The sequence below is a fragment of the Poeciliopsis prolifica genome, unplaced genomic scaffold, assembly GCF_027474105.1.
Source record: "Poeciliopsis prolifica strain line A6 unplaced genomic scaffold, Auburn_PproV2 SCAFFOLD017, whole genome shotgun sequence".
NCBI lineage: Eukaryota > Metazoa > Chordata > Actinopteri > Cyprinodontiformes > Poeciliidae > Poeciliopsis > Poeciliopsis prolifica.
This window is the reverse complement of record NW_026562392.1, coordinates 2,339,654-2,357,500: the sequence shown is the minus strand read 5'-3', so window position 1 is coordinate 2,357,500 and position 17,847 is coordinate 2,339,654. Positions and strand designations below refer to the sequence as shown.

At 36.3% G+C, this 17,847-nt stretch overlaps 1 protein-coding gene across 3 annotated transcripts in view; it reads left to right on the top strand.

The window, feature by feature from the left end:
* The window catches only part of LOC129367556 (intermembrane lipid transfer protein VPS13B-like), a 291,895-nt gene that overhangs the window by 711 nt on the left and 273,337 nt on the right, over window positions 1-17,847 (top strand). For all 3 annotated transcript variants that reach the window (XM_055042090.1, XM_055042091.1, XM_055042092.1), the window contains exons 2-4: window positions 686-839; window positions 1,962-2,105; window positions 16,271-16,388. In XM_055042090.1, coding sequence (XP_054898065.1) covers window positions 693-839; window positions 1,962-2,105; window positions 16,271-16,388 — 409 coding nt within the window. In that variant the 5' untranslated portion in view covers window positions 686-692. The remainder of the gene's footprint in view (window positions 1-685; window positions 840-1,961; window positions 2,106-16,270; window positions 16,389-17,847) is intronic.

Below are 17,847 nucleotides of genomic sequence, written 5' to 3'. Positions count from 1 at the left end.
GGATTTCTGCTGTTACCAATACCTAATTTCAGACTTTAGCAATGCGCCCATATCTACCATCAGTAGTCTTCTCTTGGGCATGACTATTTTTCACCCAAAAAATAGTGCAAGACTATCACACACGTTAAAGTACATAAATATGCCCTAAGTTTGGTATTTAATCATACTAGTAATACTTGAGAACTCATTGAACATGCATGCTTTACACAAATTTTTAACATCTCTTGTACTAAAAGAGACAAGAGATGTTAAAACTATGAATATACATTTTAGTTGGGTGCTGTACTTCCAGAGTCCAGTTATTTAATGTTCCTGTTCTTTATTCCAGTCATCAGCCACTTGAATGTTTATTGTTTAGAGAATAGCCAGTTATTTGGAGCGTGGAGGTTCAAATTAGGCTTGGGTTCTTTTTTGAATGGAGTTTGCAGGTTCCCATAGTACAAAAGACATGACTGTTAGGTTAAACTGTGTCTTTAAGTTACCCTTAGTTGTGTGTGTGTGAATGCGTGTATGTCCAGTGTTGACAGTAAATCATCTTTATTTGTGGGATGGGGATGTAGAGCTTTAATTGCTCTCTACACCAATCCTTAGTACCCCAGTAACTGGTACAAAATTCTACAAATGAACACCATTATTGCCCGACATTGTAGTGTTTCGCTGAGCCTTTGATTTGTGTCCACCACAGTGAAAAGATGCTGGAGTCCTACGTCACGCCACTCTTGATGAGCTATGTGAACAAGTACATAAAGAACCTGAAGCCATCTGACCTACAGCTCTCTCTATGGGGAGGGGATGTGGTGCTCAGCAAGCTGGACCTGAAGCTGGATGTGCTGGAGCAGGTAATATATGCTAAATAGAACTTGCGCTTTTTTGAACATTGATCAAGATGGACTCCATACTTTACTACAGTGCTCCACATTTTATCTGCCACACTGTCAGAGGTGCAAACAAGTTGTAAATATAACATTGCATTTGTCTGAAAAAATGTAGCTCAGAAGATTATGCAACAAACAGCATAAATAAAGAAATATGCCTTGAGTAAAGTAATTCAGTGCAGGTGCCTGAGTCACCTAATTATGAAGTGAACTTAAGTAAAAACTAACTGCTTTTTTGATATATTTGTACTTAATGTCATTAGTCTTTATTACAATAGTGTTTTAATTCTGGATCTCAAACTTGTTGCTGCTTATGAAATAAAGAAAGCAAATTGTTCATTTACCAGTAATACACCTGATAAAGTGCCCTGGAAGCTTAGAAAGCTGTGTACACACACCCAATTATGTAGAGTGTTGATATAATGAATGCATTGATTGACCAAAACAACGCAACAAAGCAACATTAGAGTGAGTTTCCAAGAGAAAATTTATGACCACAAAATGAAATGAAATAGTAATGATCTGGAGCCATCAAGAGGATGACCAATTCTTCAATATAGGGATAGTTTTAGAGAAATTGGTTTCATGTTATTGTGTGATTGCATTTTCAACTCTATGGCATCAAATGAAAGCTGGCTGTACCCCGCTAAATTACAACATGATCACAATCATTTTTCAATTGAAGCCCAGATGAATTCGAGGTAACTGTTTAAGCACGAACCGGGAATCTTCTTGTTACATTCATTGGTGCAAGTCTTTCGGTATGTTTCTAACAGCTTTGCATTTTGATAGTGTGACTTTTTTTTTCATTATCTAAATGGCTCAAGCTCAGTCAGATTAGAATGTAAGTAGCAGTTTTCAAGTTTAGCTCTTGGGCATTCTAACATTCTGTATATTTAGCATCGTTGTCCCTAGAAGATGAACTTCAGGCTGCACAGTACCGGTATATCACCACCAAAATTCACCATGAAAAATTCATGGGTGAAATTTTTATGTCACGAAGGACTGTTTGGAATGCAGTCAATTATCACTCTGACTCTTATTTTAACAATTGTTTGTATTTTTTATATCTTTGTCTTTTTGCAGGAGTTGAAGTTACCATTTACGTTCATGAGCGGCCATATCCATGAGCTACGGATCCATGTACCCTGGACCAAGCTGGGCTCAGAGCCTGTTGTCATCACCATCAACACCATGGAGTGCATCCTCAAGTTAAAAGATGGAGCACAGGTCAGTTCTTAATGAGAAGCATATTTTAGCACTCACTAGAAAAGCTTGTTCTTTAAAGTTCACTATATGTTAAAATTAAACTCTAATACATTTATCTTAATGTTTCCAAAAACTGTTTCAAATGCAGCTTCTTTACACACCTTTCCCCCTTCTTGACACAAAGGGGAAAGGTACAAACCCTGGACTGCTGCGTCAAGGTCTCTATATCTTTAGTCGTGAGGAGATGGCAGAAATTAATCACCTGAAGCAGACAGTAATCAGAGCAGATACAAGCTAGCATTTGCTCTGAGCAAGGCTCTTAGAATTGACAGTGAATTTCTGCCATTTCAGAAATCCATATCAAATGTTTCTTAGAATTGAATTATTTCATGCAATTTAAACATTATCACAACACAGTGCTGCTAGTTTTGCCAAGTCAGCATCCATGCTATTGCATCTATTGGTGTACCCCAAGATGCAATAGCATGGAAGAAATGCAGCTGCGGGAGCTGCATTTCTTCTAGTTCATCTGTTCGTTTTTCTTTACTTGCTGTACAACAGTGAAATATATGAAAATGGACATTTTTAAAACTGTCGGCAGACTCAACTTAAGAGTAAGTGGTGGGATATGCCAACTGTCAGCTATATAAGCAATTGCATGAAGTATTAAATATGCTGTATGGAGGGGAATGTAATTTTAAAGAAAAAAATATTTTACTGGTAAGGTTTGAATCCACTAAAGAGTTCACCTGGACTGTAATAAAATGGATTGTTACAATAAAACATAAGATATTTACTCCTCATTGGACAGTTTTTTTCACAAGGAAAAATCTAAATTTATGAGAAGTCTGACCTGATTCAAGATGTAGATTTTGCCAAGTACTCACAAGTACTTCACTCAGGATCATTAAGATTATTTTATTATTTAGAAAGTACCCCTTTAAATGAAACCAAAAAAGTATATTTTGTCTTATTAAGTTTCTCAAGAGTACCATGTCCAACATTTTGTGGTTTCACCATTTAATCAGTTTAATGCCATTAAAATGCCTATTTCATAATATCACATTTACACTCTTTAGATATCTTATAGTTTCTGTAGTCATAAGTCTTCTTATTTTTGAAGTTTGGCAATGTAAAAGCAGTTGTCTTGGATAAAATTATTTAGATTTTTCTGGACTCATGTTTGCCACCCATGCTGGTTATAAAATTCCAAATGCAGCTCAGAGCTGGCCCCTTATATGGGAAGGCTGAAGTTTCAAGGCCAGATGTCCCAGAAGAAACACATTTCAAGGGAAGTCAATTACAGCTAATTATATAGGCAGCAGCAAAAAGATTTGTAACACATGAGTTTGAGCTCCCCAGAACTAATGGCAAATATCATTCTATGCAGGTGGCTACTGCTCATGCTATCACGTTTCCAATTCTATGGAAATTTAGACTTGTTTTAATGCTTCGTACACAGCTTTAGGTCATGTACCAGTAACAGCACTGATGTATTCTCAAAACAACTATTTGTTACAGATGTTTTCTGAAAGGCTTTGGGTAAAGAGAAGATTTTGGGGAATTGCAAATGACATTTGGACAAATTATTCAGTGGTATGCGAACCCAAGAGACGCAATTTGGAGTAAAGCCAGACTTACAGGAGAAATCTTTCAAACATGTGGAATTTAAATGAAGCCCTGCACTTCTCCCCTGTCTGGGAGGCAGGAGGCTGACTACTGGGTTTTAACCCAAGAATATGAGGCCAGCTTGTTTTTCTTATTAAAGCTGTGATTATATTAATGAGGATAATTATAAGATCATAACAAGAATAAATAATAAAGAATTTAGTAAATCTTTGTATATATAGTTCCATATAATGTTGATATATGTTGAATTGTAATCATATTCTGATTGGATGCAGGGAGCTTGTTTGGCATAGGTTCATGCAACAGATGGGCCTTGACATTTCACCCTGGAGCTCTCGTGCAATTTGCACAGCGGCCCAAAGGATTTTGAAAAGAACTGCAAAATCTCATGTGTGTATGGAAAATCTTATGTTTTGTTTAGACAATCACTAGTGTTTCTTTTGTCCAGTGGAACCTTGTGGTAGGCCTCACACCGCCAATGTGTGGAAATGATAAATGATATCATTAATATGGTTTGTTTTCATAATTACAGTTAAAGCCTGAGCTCTGGCCTGTAAAAACATCCGCACATCTTTTGTAGTTCATTAAAGGCCACGTAATTTGACCGGAATTATTTAGACCTTTTGAATGTTCATGTTTCCTCCCGAGAGGAACCGAGTAATATTAGGGATATTGAAATTGCCCAATAGGGTCCATCTGCACTTCTGCATGAGCAGCTCACGACTGTGGTTTCCAGAAAATGTGGAAATTTGGGCATTTAACAGCAATTGGAGATTACAGCTCCTGCTGACAGTGTAATTGCTTGAAATACAGTGTAATAAGGATTGTAGTACTGAAAGAATGGTAAGGATTTTGTCCATTTTATTATTTAGCTTTAAGTTTACAAACTGGTGGTAGGTTATACATGTGAACATTTTATAAAAGAAAAATTACCTGTGATAAATTAATTACAGTTTATTGTTTGTGCTCTTTTTTTAAAGTATAAAATTTAATTTCCAGGGTTGACCTTTGAAAATGGCATTACACTATCTGTACAAGAATTTACCTTGCTTTTCTTTTCAGACTTGCCTTCTGAATTTGTTGCTTGTTGACATAGCAACCCAAATCTCCAACATTACACAGCTTTAATTGAAAGTCTAAATGTGTACCTTGATGGAGTTTTTTAACTTACATTTTTTCCCCTTTACAACATAGTAAATTGCCCCAGATGTTTAAGATAAGCCGTGATCAGCAAAGGCAGAGAGGAACTTGCTGGACAGCAGTTACAGCATAATATTCTAAGACCCTCCTTATTTTTTATGAGACAGTGATAAGGATTTGGGTTTACTGAGCTGAGCCTTTCTGGTTTTGGCTCAGCTTGCCGCTTGATCTGTGGAGTTTTATGACCACTGAGTGAATTTGCCACTGATGTGGAGTGTTTGATTGATGCTTTGCCTCAAGATGATTTGGGGAGGTGCCTTTGAGACTTGTTGGTTTGGCATGCATTCCCTTCCTCTGTTAAATTCCTTCCAAACTATTTTTAGGGTTTTACACCACCAAACCTCATTGCTCCTAAATAATGGGTAATGCATGTGAATTAGGAAACCCCTTATTCAGGACTTCCCCAAAAGGCCTAAGCTACTATTCTATACCTGAATCTATCTCCTAATAGACAGAGGCTTGTTCATTTATTCTTAAATGTTAAATTTATTACATTAATATATTTATTATTTCACATTTTGTTTCCAAAGGTCATTCGATGTCCTACATTGAGACTTTACACCTGCCTTTTGAGGTTGAGTTCATAATGTGTAAACAAAACCTTTTGTGTTTATAGAGTGATAGTCTATAAATACTAGTAATATTGATTGTGTCAAGATGACTCGTGCACAATATATCAAATTGCAGTTGTTAATATCAATGTTTCCAACATTGTACCATAAAGGACTGCTTGAAGTATTTATGGAGGACACCATATGCAACCCCCTCTCAAAAAACACTACAATTACCTTGACTACACTGTATCATTTATGTGGTAATTTGAAATCATATGGAAAGGAACAACTGTAAAAAAGAAAACAAAAACAAAAAAGCTTCTGCTAATTTAGACTTACATGTTTGCTCACCTTTGGAGTGAAGTGCAGGCATATGGCTACAGCAGCCATTACAGCACATCTGGTTCTTTCAAACTCAAAACTGGTTAATGATACATTAATCCTGGAAAGCTGAGATTGTTTCAATTTGTACCTCAGAACATAAACACTGTAAAACATTCTTGCTCTAGTTGGTTAAAGTACTAAAAAAAAGCTGTCACAAAAGAGTTATTTCCTTAACCTCCAAAAATCCTAAGTGAAAGTCCTTGCTTCATTGCATTAATTTTGCAATTAAAGTGAATGTATCTGATGGAGGTTGTGCTGGACTTCTTTATTGTCTGTCATTGTGACTGACGACATAAAAAAATCTAGTCACACAGATTGATAATTTACCTGTCAATTTTTTAAAAATAACTTATTCAATTACATTTAATTTGGACGTAGTTTAATATCCCGCCCAAACACGATGAACAGAAATTTCAAATAGAAGCATCATGCATCAAACGGTGAATCAAAGGAACAAAATCCACTAATTGTGGCTCCAATAACTACAGTTTAACAATAAAATTAAACTATTGCATTTAAATGTGAACAATTTACTGCTTCTGGTGTGAACGTGCAGTCTCAAAACTTCTTCTTGCACTACATGGATCTAGTGCGTAACCAAATGTCTCAAGGGGTATTGCTGCAAAGGCAATTGTTATAAGGTTTTGGACTTTTGCTTCGGACAGTTTTATGACTGTTTTGATGTTGATCTGGAGGTTGAATGTGTAATCTGGAGGCTGGAATTACAAGTGCCACTTAAGCCAATCATTTGAAATTGGGAACATTCCTCCAAATGAAGTGATCAAAAGTCGACAAGACTTTGGACAAGGGATGAACTATCTTATTTTGTTCCAGCGCAGAAGAGTTTATATTTGATTGCTGTTTATGAGAAAACAAAAAACTTTGTCTTGAGCACAAAATATTGAAAAATCTAGTTCATTTTTTTTATCACAACAGGAAAGTAGAAAAAAAAAATAAAAAAAAAAATTAATTTTGACTGGCCCAGATACCAAGAAGTGGAACATTTGTCATGGAAATCTGGTAGATTTAGGGTTTTTGGTGGCATGAAACAATTTTTTCGTTTTGAAAACTTCTTGTAGCAGGAAAGAAGCTGGTGGAAAAAAAATCATCCCAGTAGCTTCCTGTATTCAGTAAGTCAAGCAATGATCAATGCACTTTGGGCAGGATGCTGCTGTTCCACAGTTTAATCCCTGCTCTCAAGCCATCCGGACCAGAGCGGCCCCTCTTCTGACCTTATACTCTTATTACATGTTCACTATTCTGTCTGATATTGTACTTTAAGAAACGGTTACCTTCAATTAAGACAAATGTTTACTCGAGTGATACTTTACATGTCAGAGACATGTTGCAGTTTGGAAATATATTGTATTTAACTCATATATAAAGTAAAAATGACAACTGTTGAGTGTTACTTTTATACGCTTCATTGCCTTGGCATGGAGGTTCTTTCATTCACAATTTGTCCAGGTCATCTCACTTTCTTCTGTGGTGTGGAAATTGCTTATTTATATTTCTGAAGCAATATGTCTACTCTAAAGCCAGAATCCTGGTCTCGGATTTGTTTTGGGTTTATTTTTAAGTGCAAAATTGAAGTCTAAAGTTTGTGCTGGTGCTTCAGAAGTGCTGAGCAAATACTTCTTTCCGTCTGGGTATTGAAACATCGTCTTAGTTGGGAGTGGTATTTCCTGACACTGATGGAAAGTCCTCTTATTTCATTAGATTTATTTTATCTTGCTGGTTTCAGAACATTGACTCTTACTACAGTTTGTTCCTTCCAGCTGCACCTCACATGTGTAATTAAGTTGTCAAAGTAGCTTCAGCCATTGCTTACACTGTACAATGAGCCTGATGCTTACATTGTTCAAGGGGAGCTTATGTTTTGCATAATGTGTCTTAGTGTTTTGTTTGACATAACAGGAAAAAGTCTGAGAAATGTATAGTTTTGCTTAAATAAATAAATGTATCGTTTAGCTTTCTGATAAATGTAGATCCTGTGTTGTCGCTTCACTAAAATAAAAAGGCTGATGTCATAAAACAAAGATTTGAAATTAATTTTTTTCTTTGGAAACTGTTGTAAGTTTAAAATTCTTATCATTTGGGTGATAAATTCATGAAAAACAACCAGTAATTTTTATGAATAAATAGAAGTCGGGTTAGTGTAGTAACACTCTTTCTTATGAATGCGTTTTGTGTTAATGTTAAAGCTTTAAGTCTGAAGGGTTTTTTTTGTAAACTTCTGTGTATATCAAGACTTATTTTAGTGTTTTAATATGACCAATACATTGCCGTTATTATCATCGCAGAGTGAATGTAACAAGATGCATGCCTCACATGCTCAGCCTCGGCTTGTGGTTAACTGATAGAAACATCTAAAGAACCATTGGTTCTCAGATCTTAATCTGGAAAAATGTACCCCGCTTTTTACATTTTTCTTTGACTTCTATTGTGCTGTTTTTCTTTCTTTTTGTGATTTTTCTTTTCTGATGTCAAATCTTTTATCCTTTCTTTTGTATTAGATCTTCAGTTGTCCATTTATTTTTTATTAAAAATAGTATTGTTTTACACTTTTTTAATAATCACATCTGTAAAATATACAGTTATGTTCTGTTTTCTTAAAATTTACCAAATCTAGATGATGAAATATTTTTGATTAAGTGGGGCAGCCAGATTATATGTTTTGAACTCTACTTGCAAAAGTACTTCATAAATATGCACAGACTGTCAATATTGTGCATATATGTACAGAATGATTTGCTACACATTTGGGTAACAGATTGTTTCAAAAATGTCAGAACAACCCACCGTTTCCAAGAAAACTATCATTTACCTACTCTTTTACATTGGAAATGATAGAAAAGTAGTGTCACATCAGTGCCAAACTAAGCTGCTGTAATGGGGCCTGTTTATTTTTAACACATCTTTAAAAATTCTGATTATATATATGCTAAAATTTTCAAAGAAGAGTATTAGAGCAGGTTGCTTAAAATTCTCAAGTCCTGCTCTTCAGACACAAGATGAAAAATTTTGTGTAATTTTAGTTGATGCGTCAGGATGCGATTCTACCGGCATGTTTTCCAGTGAGGAAGTGGAGACTTGGGACTTTGGGTGAAGCTGAAGTTACTGATTTGGTTAAAAAAATGTATTGGTGGCAGGGCCCCGGGGGTGGATGAGATTAGCCTGGAGTTTCTTAAGACATTGGATATTGTAGGGTGACGTTGGTTGACGTGGCTCTGCTGTATCACAAGGACATTGCGGACAGTTTCCCTGGATTGGCAGACCAGGGGTGGTGGTCCTCAGGTTTAAAAAGAGGAACTGCAGGGTGTGTTCCAACTACAAAAAGCTCACACTCCTAATCCTCCGTGATAAGGTCTATTTAGGGGATCTGGAAAGAACGGTCTGCAGAATAGCTGAATCTCGGATTCAGGAGGAGCAGTGTGGTTTTCATCCTGTCCATGGAACATTGGACTAGCTCCACACCCTCAGCAGGGCCCTGGAGGGTGCATGGGAGTGCATCCAACCAGTTCACATGTTTTGTAGAGTAGGAGAAGGCGTTTGACAGTGTCTGTCTTGAAGTCTTCTAGGGGCTACTTGGGAAGTTCAGGCATCCAGGCTCCTGACACTGTTGTGTCCTTTCATGGCAAGTGTCAGAGCTTGGTCTGCATTGTTGGCAGGAGTTAGAACTATTTTCAGTTGAGAGTTGGATTCCAATAGGGTTGAGCTTTGTCACTGGTTCATAACCTTCATGATAATGTCTAGGTGCAGCCAGTTTAGTGGCCTCAAGATTGAATCTCTGTTTCCTTGGCTTCATCAGACCATAATCTACAGCCTTCACTTGAGCGGTTCTCAGCTGAATGTGAAGCAGTTGGAATGAGAGCCACTACCTTGAAGTCTGAAACCATAGTCTTGAGTGCTTTCTTTGGTTCGGGCTCGAGATCCTACCCAAAGCAGAGTTTCAGCATCTGCATGTCTTGTTTGCGAAAGAGAAAAGAATGGAGTGGGAGATTGATAGATAGATGGATTGTTGCTGCATTTGCAGTAATTTGAGCTCTGTACAGGTCTGTCATGGTAATGAGAGATCTGACTCAAAAGGTAAAGCTCTCGATTTGCCGAAATAACAAAACTGGAGTTCCAAGTGACTGAAAGGACTTTGCTCTGCAGGGTTTCTGGGCTTGGAAATGGAGTGAGAAACTCAGTCATCCAGAAGAGACTGTTGAGGCCAGCTGAGGTGGCTTGGGCATCTGGTTAGGATGGCTCGTGGGTGCCTCCCTGGGTTTTGGGTATGTCTCATCAGAAGGTAATCCAGAGGAATACCAGGAACTCTTGAGGGACTATGTTTCTTGACTGCCCTGGGAACATCTTGGGATTTCCTCGGAAGAACTGGCCCAAGTGGCATGGAAAGGGAAAATCTGGGTGGATTGTGTCTCAGGAGCCAGAGAATCAATAATGAACAGACAACACCATTGAAATTTTATTTTGTTGTTGTGTAATATCCCTTTCAATTTATATGATGTACAGCTGGTGTACGCTACTTCTACGAAATTGCATAGGGAATTTCGAACACAAGTTACACAGTGAACTGAGCAGTGGCACTCTGGACAGTTCAAACACAACTAGAACAGTTAAGTACACACTCGTGTGTTTTATTTTTACTCACAAGATGATTTAATAGAAAAAAAACAGTTTTTAAAACTTAGAAATAAATTTTCACTGTTTCATCAGCTTTCAGATTTATGTTGTTCCACAAGTTCTGTGTGTCTGGATTCAAATTTGATAACATTAGCGGTTTTGCCAGGATGAAGAAAGTTACCGATGTTGATTTAGTTTGTTTTACTATGTTTTCACATTTAACACCTCCACGAAGGGATTAAAAGCATTTTCTCTCTTATTTTCCTTTTTTTGAGGTTTATGGGATTTAGCCCTAGTTTAAGACTTCTGACTGCTCTCATGGCACATTATAAAGTGTTAATGTTTTTTTTTAACCCCGTCCTTAAAAAAATAATGATGGGGTTCTTAAACCAGTTGCAGACATTAACTTTAAAATTAGCATTCAAATGTATTCAAAATCCCCTTTTCAGTCCCTTCTGCAGTGAAACAGTAGCTTTTCATGTGTGGATAATATTGGGGAAGTTGTCTCATTAAAACCTAGAATGTTATGTTGTGAGCTTATTAATGTGCTCTGTAACTTAGATTTATTAGTTATTCTGGGCATGTTGAGGTCAGATATCAAACAAAGCCAGTTTCAGTTTGGCATGGAGAGGTATTCTTGGCTGACTTGTACAACGTTACATCAGTGATGTTAGTTTTTTCTTTTCTTTACAGAATTCACTTATGTAAATATACTTCCTCTTATCATTCTTATCAGTCTGCCCTCCTCAACATGCTTCATGCTCTTTCAGTTGAAGTTTGTGGAGATTAAGAGGTTTTGTCAATTTCCCTGTAATTAAAACTGCAGTTTGTAGTTGAAACAACTCCTGCATTAATACTAAACTCTTTTTACAATAGCCATTTAAAAAAAACACAAGACTAACATTACATACTTATTTGCCAAATTTCCTTTGAAGATTTAAGCCTGGTGTTACAGATGGTATTCTATGTAATCTATTCTCACTGACTTTTGACATTTGAGTTAGTATGCAAAACGCTATTATTGTAAGTGCTTAAAAATAGTTTATGAGGAAAATGTTTACTTGGACACAGATTTTTGTCAATGGCCACTAGAAGTGTGTTTTTTTTTCTTAAAGATTACTTGCAACATAGTCAACATAAAAATAACCATTGCATGTTGAAATTTTGTTTTTATTGCTGTTTGTCATTGTTTGAAAAGTTAAATCAACTTAGTTTTTTAAATTGTCACTTACGGTGACTTTATTTTTTATGAATTTGTTTTTATTTGGTGAAAAAAGGAAGACTCAGTGTATATGATGTACATTGTGTAGATTTCAGTTCTTTATTAGAATGTTTTTATTTCAGTCACTTTAAATTGAGATTTCCTCTCCCTGTAATTAACTTGGATCCTGGAGCAGAGGAAGAAAGCAGCAGGAGGAGAGCACATTTTTGTAAGGAGCTGTTTTCATTGAGATAATTACTCAGAATGTCACACAATGTTACATTCATCATGGCTGATTTCAGTCTCTAATCCCTCCAATCTGCCATGGATTCCAGCTGCTTCATCAGGGTTTTTAGAGTCTGGGTCTTTATATTTAGCTTCCCTTTGTGTTGGGTTGTAAGCAAGGTGTTCACTCCAGGCATATGTCCCAAATGTAGTGTGGTTGCGTCTGAATATGGGTTACTGAACAGGTTTGTAGTTAAAAGTTAACTCCAATCTGAGGACAGAGAGCAAAATTTCATAGTTATTCTGTCTTGTGGTACTTCTACATATATATATATATATATATATATATATATATATATATATATATATATATATATATATATATATATATATATATATATATATATATATATATATATATATATATATATATATATATATATATATAAATATAAATATATATATATATATATATATTTATATATATATTTATATATAAAATATTCAAACCCACCTTTAATCACAGTTTTTTTGCTTTCTACATTTGTTAGAGTTTCATTGAAGTGATTAAATACTTGACTATTTTGTAGCCATCTAAATAGTTTGAATGTATAAAGTTACATTAAGTTAACTTAAAACGGTAGAGATCGTATGGCAGGATGTGTGTTTGTCAGATTCAGTATGGATCCATGTGTCTGTTTATGTATGTGAGTGTCTTGGAGCAGGAGGGGCTCTGTCTGAGATAAGGAGCTATTCGGTTTCCATATTTATTTTCTCACTCTGTAGGCGTTTGCCTTTCCCTGCCTGGCCTCCAGTCTGCAGCCCTGCTGCTTTGATGTCAGCATAAGTTTTCCAGCAACCTGCAGAGAAAAAGCAACAATAACAGAGTGTGTTTATTTAGCAATGGTCTGCATGCTCTTATTAATCTGGGAAAACTTCATTAAATTGACCAGTTTCAAAAATGTTTTGATTTCAAAGATCAAGCAGTTTCTGACAAAAATGTAATATGCTTCCAATTCCTGTTAATTTTTATGCGTCCAATAAAAACAGTTTTGTTTTGTAATAGAAAAAAATGCCTTCTTTTATTTTTCCCAACAAAGTTTTCTTACACTGAATGTCAAGGAGAAGGCTGCAGATGACAGGAAATTGCAATAGAACTCATATATTATAATACAAACAAGTATGGAAAATCTTCTCTGAAACATATAATTAAAAAAATATGTCTGCTCAAATTTTGCTTGATCTTGAAAGCTTGACTAATTAAACACTTAAAGATGTTAGTTTTTATCTAAACAAGTAGAGGTGTACCAATCAGACTTTTCCTGACAGCAGTTTGTATTTGTGCGTGCAAGGCCTAAACTGCGCAATCTAGATTTTTGAAGGGCAATAAAACATGAGGGAAAAATTGTAAACTTCTCTAACAGGGGCACAGAAATTTTTAATCCATCAAGCTGTATGTAAGTTTGCACACAGCATTCAATGACAGGTGCATACTTGGTTCCTAGTGTCTCAGCTTCCTTTAGTTTGTTTACTTAGCTCCTGCAGTGTGTGGTTCCTAATAGCAGGAGGTGGTTGAGCTTAGGCATTAACACTTAGACAACCCTATGAGTTGAGGGTACTGCTGGTCCCTACTGGTCTATGATTGAGTGAACCGTCTGTTTGCGGACACAGGTCACATACGACCTTCTTGTGCCAGACATGCCTACTCTAGTGCCCACTTACCCTCTGAGTAGGGGGTCCCTCTCGCCTGTCACTCACACTTGTGGAGACTTTTTCATTTTCTTTTCCCTGTGGTCTTCCAATCTCTAAAGTCCTGTAACTTCCTGCTTTGCTCAGCCTAGTCAGCTCACTTTTTTCTCACTGTATTATTTTTCCACTTATTCCATTGTTTTTTGTTGCCCCTTTCCTTTCTAACTACCGTCATCTTAACTTAACGGGTAAGTTGACATGCCTGTAGGATAGTAACCCCTTTTCCTGTTTTTTTGTGTGTGTCTGTCTCGCTCTCTTTCTCTATCTTTCCATGACTTATTCCCTGTCCTGTGCACAGCTTTGGCATTGCTGGGATCAGTTTACACGGCAGCAGCTGAAGCAGGCTTCATTTGTCCCAGGGCTTCCCTCTGAAAAGGCATTTTTCACCTCTGGAGAATTGCTCACTGCCCACAGTGACATTGAGTGCTTAATTGCACTACTTCCAAATTTGGAAGTCTTGATCTTTAGTGGCAGTCCGAGCTCTTGAACTCAATGTACTATGTGGGCTTGGAGGGTTTTGCATTCCTTTAGGTATAGATATGAGTCTCAGAGAAAGGCAGACTGTTTCTAATTCTTATCTAATCACGTTGCGTATTATGAACTAAATGCAGTAAAATGTGAAGGATTTTTATAAGCCTACTGTTTTTTGTTTCTTTTTACCTGGATATATTTGATCATAACACACCTGACACTTATTTGTTAGCGTTGGCAAATTTATGTTTGTCAGTACTGAACAACAATTTAATTACTTCCCACATCCCAATGTTAATTCCTGATAAAGCTTTTATAATCTTACCCTGTGTTTACCATTGATGCACTGAGAGAAAATGAATGTGGACGAATCGGTATGCAACTTGAGAACGTAGCATTGTTGTTTTTATTTTCTTGAGCATTTTAGAGTGAGGTGTAACGTCCTTGAAGTACCCGAATACACTTCATTTTTGACACATTCACTGTTGTTCTGGTTAGTCTAAAGAGAAACGACTGAGACACGTAAATATCAAACATATGTGATCCGCTCTTTCTTTGTCCAGATTGTCTGTCTAACTTACCACCCTGCTGAACAGTGGAAAGGTTACAGTGCTGTGGTAACCTCTTAATCAATACCATACTGAACTTTTAGCTTGCTCAGCTAAGCTCCTTTGTCTTGACATCCAGATTTCCAGAGGTTTTAAATTTGTTCCAAATTTGTTTTTGAGTTTTCTTTCCCCCCAGTATTTTAATATAAACTCCTTTTGTCAGATAACTGTTGTGGCAGTGAAACTGTTGGATTTTTGCTGTCAATTTGATCCAATGAAGTCATTTCTTGTTTAATTCTTTTTTTTTTTGACCAGTTATATTATTTTACTTAATTAAGGAAACAGAATTTATGTATTTGTTTAAATTCCCAGTGACACAAAATAAGTATAGGCCTAATGGAAGAGAAAAGTTATGTTCTATTCAATCTCTTGTCTATCAGGATGCATCATGCATTTCTTTCCTCATTCCTTGCATATTTTCCTATTTCTCTTCCATTACTGACTTGAAATAGCTCAATGTTCACAGGCGCACCTTTAAAGGTGCGCGTTGAGCATGCGGTGAGAATATTTCTTTATGAACAAAGCATTATGTGCGCCATGTGTGTTTACGTCTCAACATTCTGAGTCTGTCTGGGTTGATAAAGCTTGAGTTCCCAGTTAGTTGGTGCGTTATGGACTGGGTTATGGGTCCCTCTTGCTGCACACATCAGCACCACTAACAACATTTCACCATGTATGTAGTGAAATCTGGAAGAGGGGCAAAGATTAATTGACAGAGCAGTCAAATGCAATTCTAGTTTACCAAGATGCATTTATGAACAGCTAGAACTCAAAGATTAAACTGAGAGCATTCGATTGCAGCTATGATGACAAAACAGTACAACTATTGAGATTATTCTTTGAACTTTTACAAAGAAAACTTGCCAGGCCCCTAAAATCCTAAATTTAAATATTGAACAATTTATTGTCTTTTAATTTGCTGAAACCATTAAATCAAATTTAACTGCATTGATATTCTCTTTGGTCATTTATGTCTAAATGTGGTCATCATTACATTGTGGTTTTAGATCCACTCACTGATGACTTAATTTGGATTTAAAAGTAGTGCAAATAATTGACATTTATTTTAGTTGTATTTTTTATTTGTTGTTTTTAAAACTGGAATTGTGGGTTTAAGTCTTGTTGGCAATGTCTTCCATTAATGTCATTATCCAGTAATATTGTATGTTTACTGTCAACTTAACATCTTTTAATGCAAAACCCAAGTGGACCGCCTCGGTGCCTTGTTCAGCTTGGTTAGTAAGTTTTCTGGGGGGAAACCCTGGAAATGTAACCTATTTTAAAACAAGAGAAATGTCAGATCATTTCTGTTAAAATCTTATGAACTGACAGAGGGTGTACTTGATTACAACAGATTATTGTGATATATATATATATATTTTATATATTTAAGTTTAAAAGCCATCAAAGCCTGTTTTGTTTTAAAATGAATATCACCATTGTGAAAACTTTCACCTCACTATTTATGCTTGAATTAAAAAATGTTGGTTTAATGCTGTATTAACTTGACCATCCTCTTTTTTTTTTTGTTTTGTTTAGGATGACCATGACAGCTGCTCCAGCTCCACCAGTCGCAGTGTCTCTGATGGCTCCAAGTCTACAACAAAACCTCGCCGTCTCCAACAAGCAGCTCCCAGCGACCCAGACCTACCACCAGGTAACTAGTTGTTTTCTCTTTCCCAATGTGGACATTAGTTTTTTTTGTGCTTCATTTTTGTTTAATGAAGCATAAAAACATAAAACAGGATGTTTTGTAAGTATTAATATAAATTTTTGTGTTAAAATATCTCTAAATATATTGTTCTTAAAGATTATTTCTGACACAACACATGGTTTGCTTAACTTAAAATAGAAGGTGGAAAATAGGAGATTAGAGTATAATTATTTAACAAAGACAGGGTAAAAGCGGTGAGCTGTAAGATGTAGGAGCTAGATCACTGTACCTTCCAAAGGTTAACTCCCAGAGCCCTGGTCGGCCTGAATCTACGAACTCATACTCCTGACTGGTTTTATCAGGGGAGGATCCATTTCCATGCCTGATGTTATGAGATAATATCTCTCCCCAGCTGTTAAACCAGGGTGCCCCCGCACCCCAGCGTCCCCTACGGTGCCTGCCTCCAAGTAATCTCTTTGGAGTGTGTGAATGTGTGCCTTTGTTCCACTTTGGGTGTCTAGGATTTTTAGAGTATCAGTGTTCATTTATGTGCACGTATAACACTATTCCACCAATGGTCCTTGTTTTAACCCATTACAGGCAATAGAGACAACTGGGGTCAGAGGTTAAAGGAGCTCAATAATAGCAGGGAAGTAGATGAATGCCGTAATCCCCGGCTTCCTAATTAAAAGGTAGAGGTTAAAAGGTAGGTAGGGTAAAACTAGCCTGCTATGACTCAGACTGGATATTTTTGTAAGAATAAGATACAAACCAAATGTGTCAGAACACTTGGTTTCTAAAAGCAAAGACAAAGCACATTAGTTACTTAATTGTGTTCTGTAAACCATGAGAACTTCTTATGTTCTCATGGTATGGATAGATTTTGTTGCTTTAAGTTTGTTTGCTTTTTAGGTTAACCTGTGTGCAGTCATTTGAGTCAAGAAGTGTAAAATGTATTTGTACTGAAAATATGTTCATTTGTTATGGGCATGTACTGAATGAATACATCCTTGTTTTAAACCTGAGCACATGCAGAATATTAATGTGCACAATGTAACATTCTGTAACGCAACTTTTAAATGTGACATAAGAAGTAAACAGAGAAATTATCACTAAACTGTGCTATTTTGCAACATTAAGGATTCTCATGCAGCTGTAGCGCAGAAAGAACCAAATCTTTGCCAGTGAAAAGATCTTTCAGCAGCAATAAATGTACACAACTCCCTCTGGACTTAACTGGATTAGTCACCTGAAACATCATCAAACAAAATGCAAACAGAATATATATGATTTTGACTCATTATGGTTATCCGCATAGACATTGTTTACGTGTATGACTGAAGATGATGGAGATTTTCATTAATTGAAATAGAAACATGTTAGATATGATAGCTATGTTCCAACTAAACTGCTTTTCTGGGTCAGAGGACTATAATTAGGCATCTACTTGTTTTGCTATTAC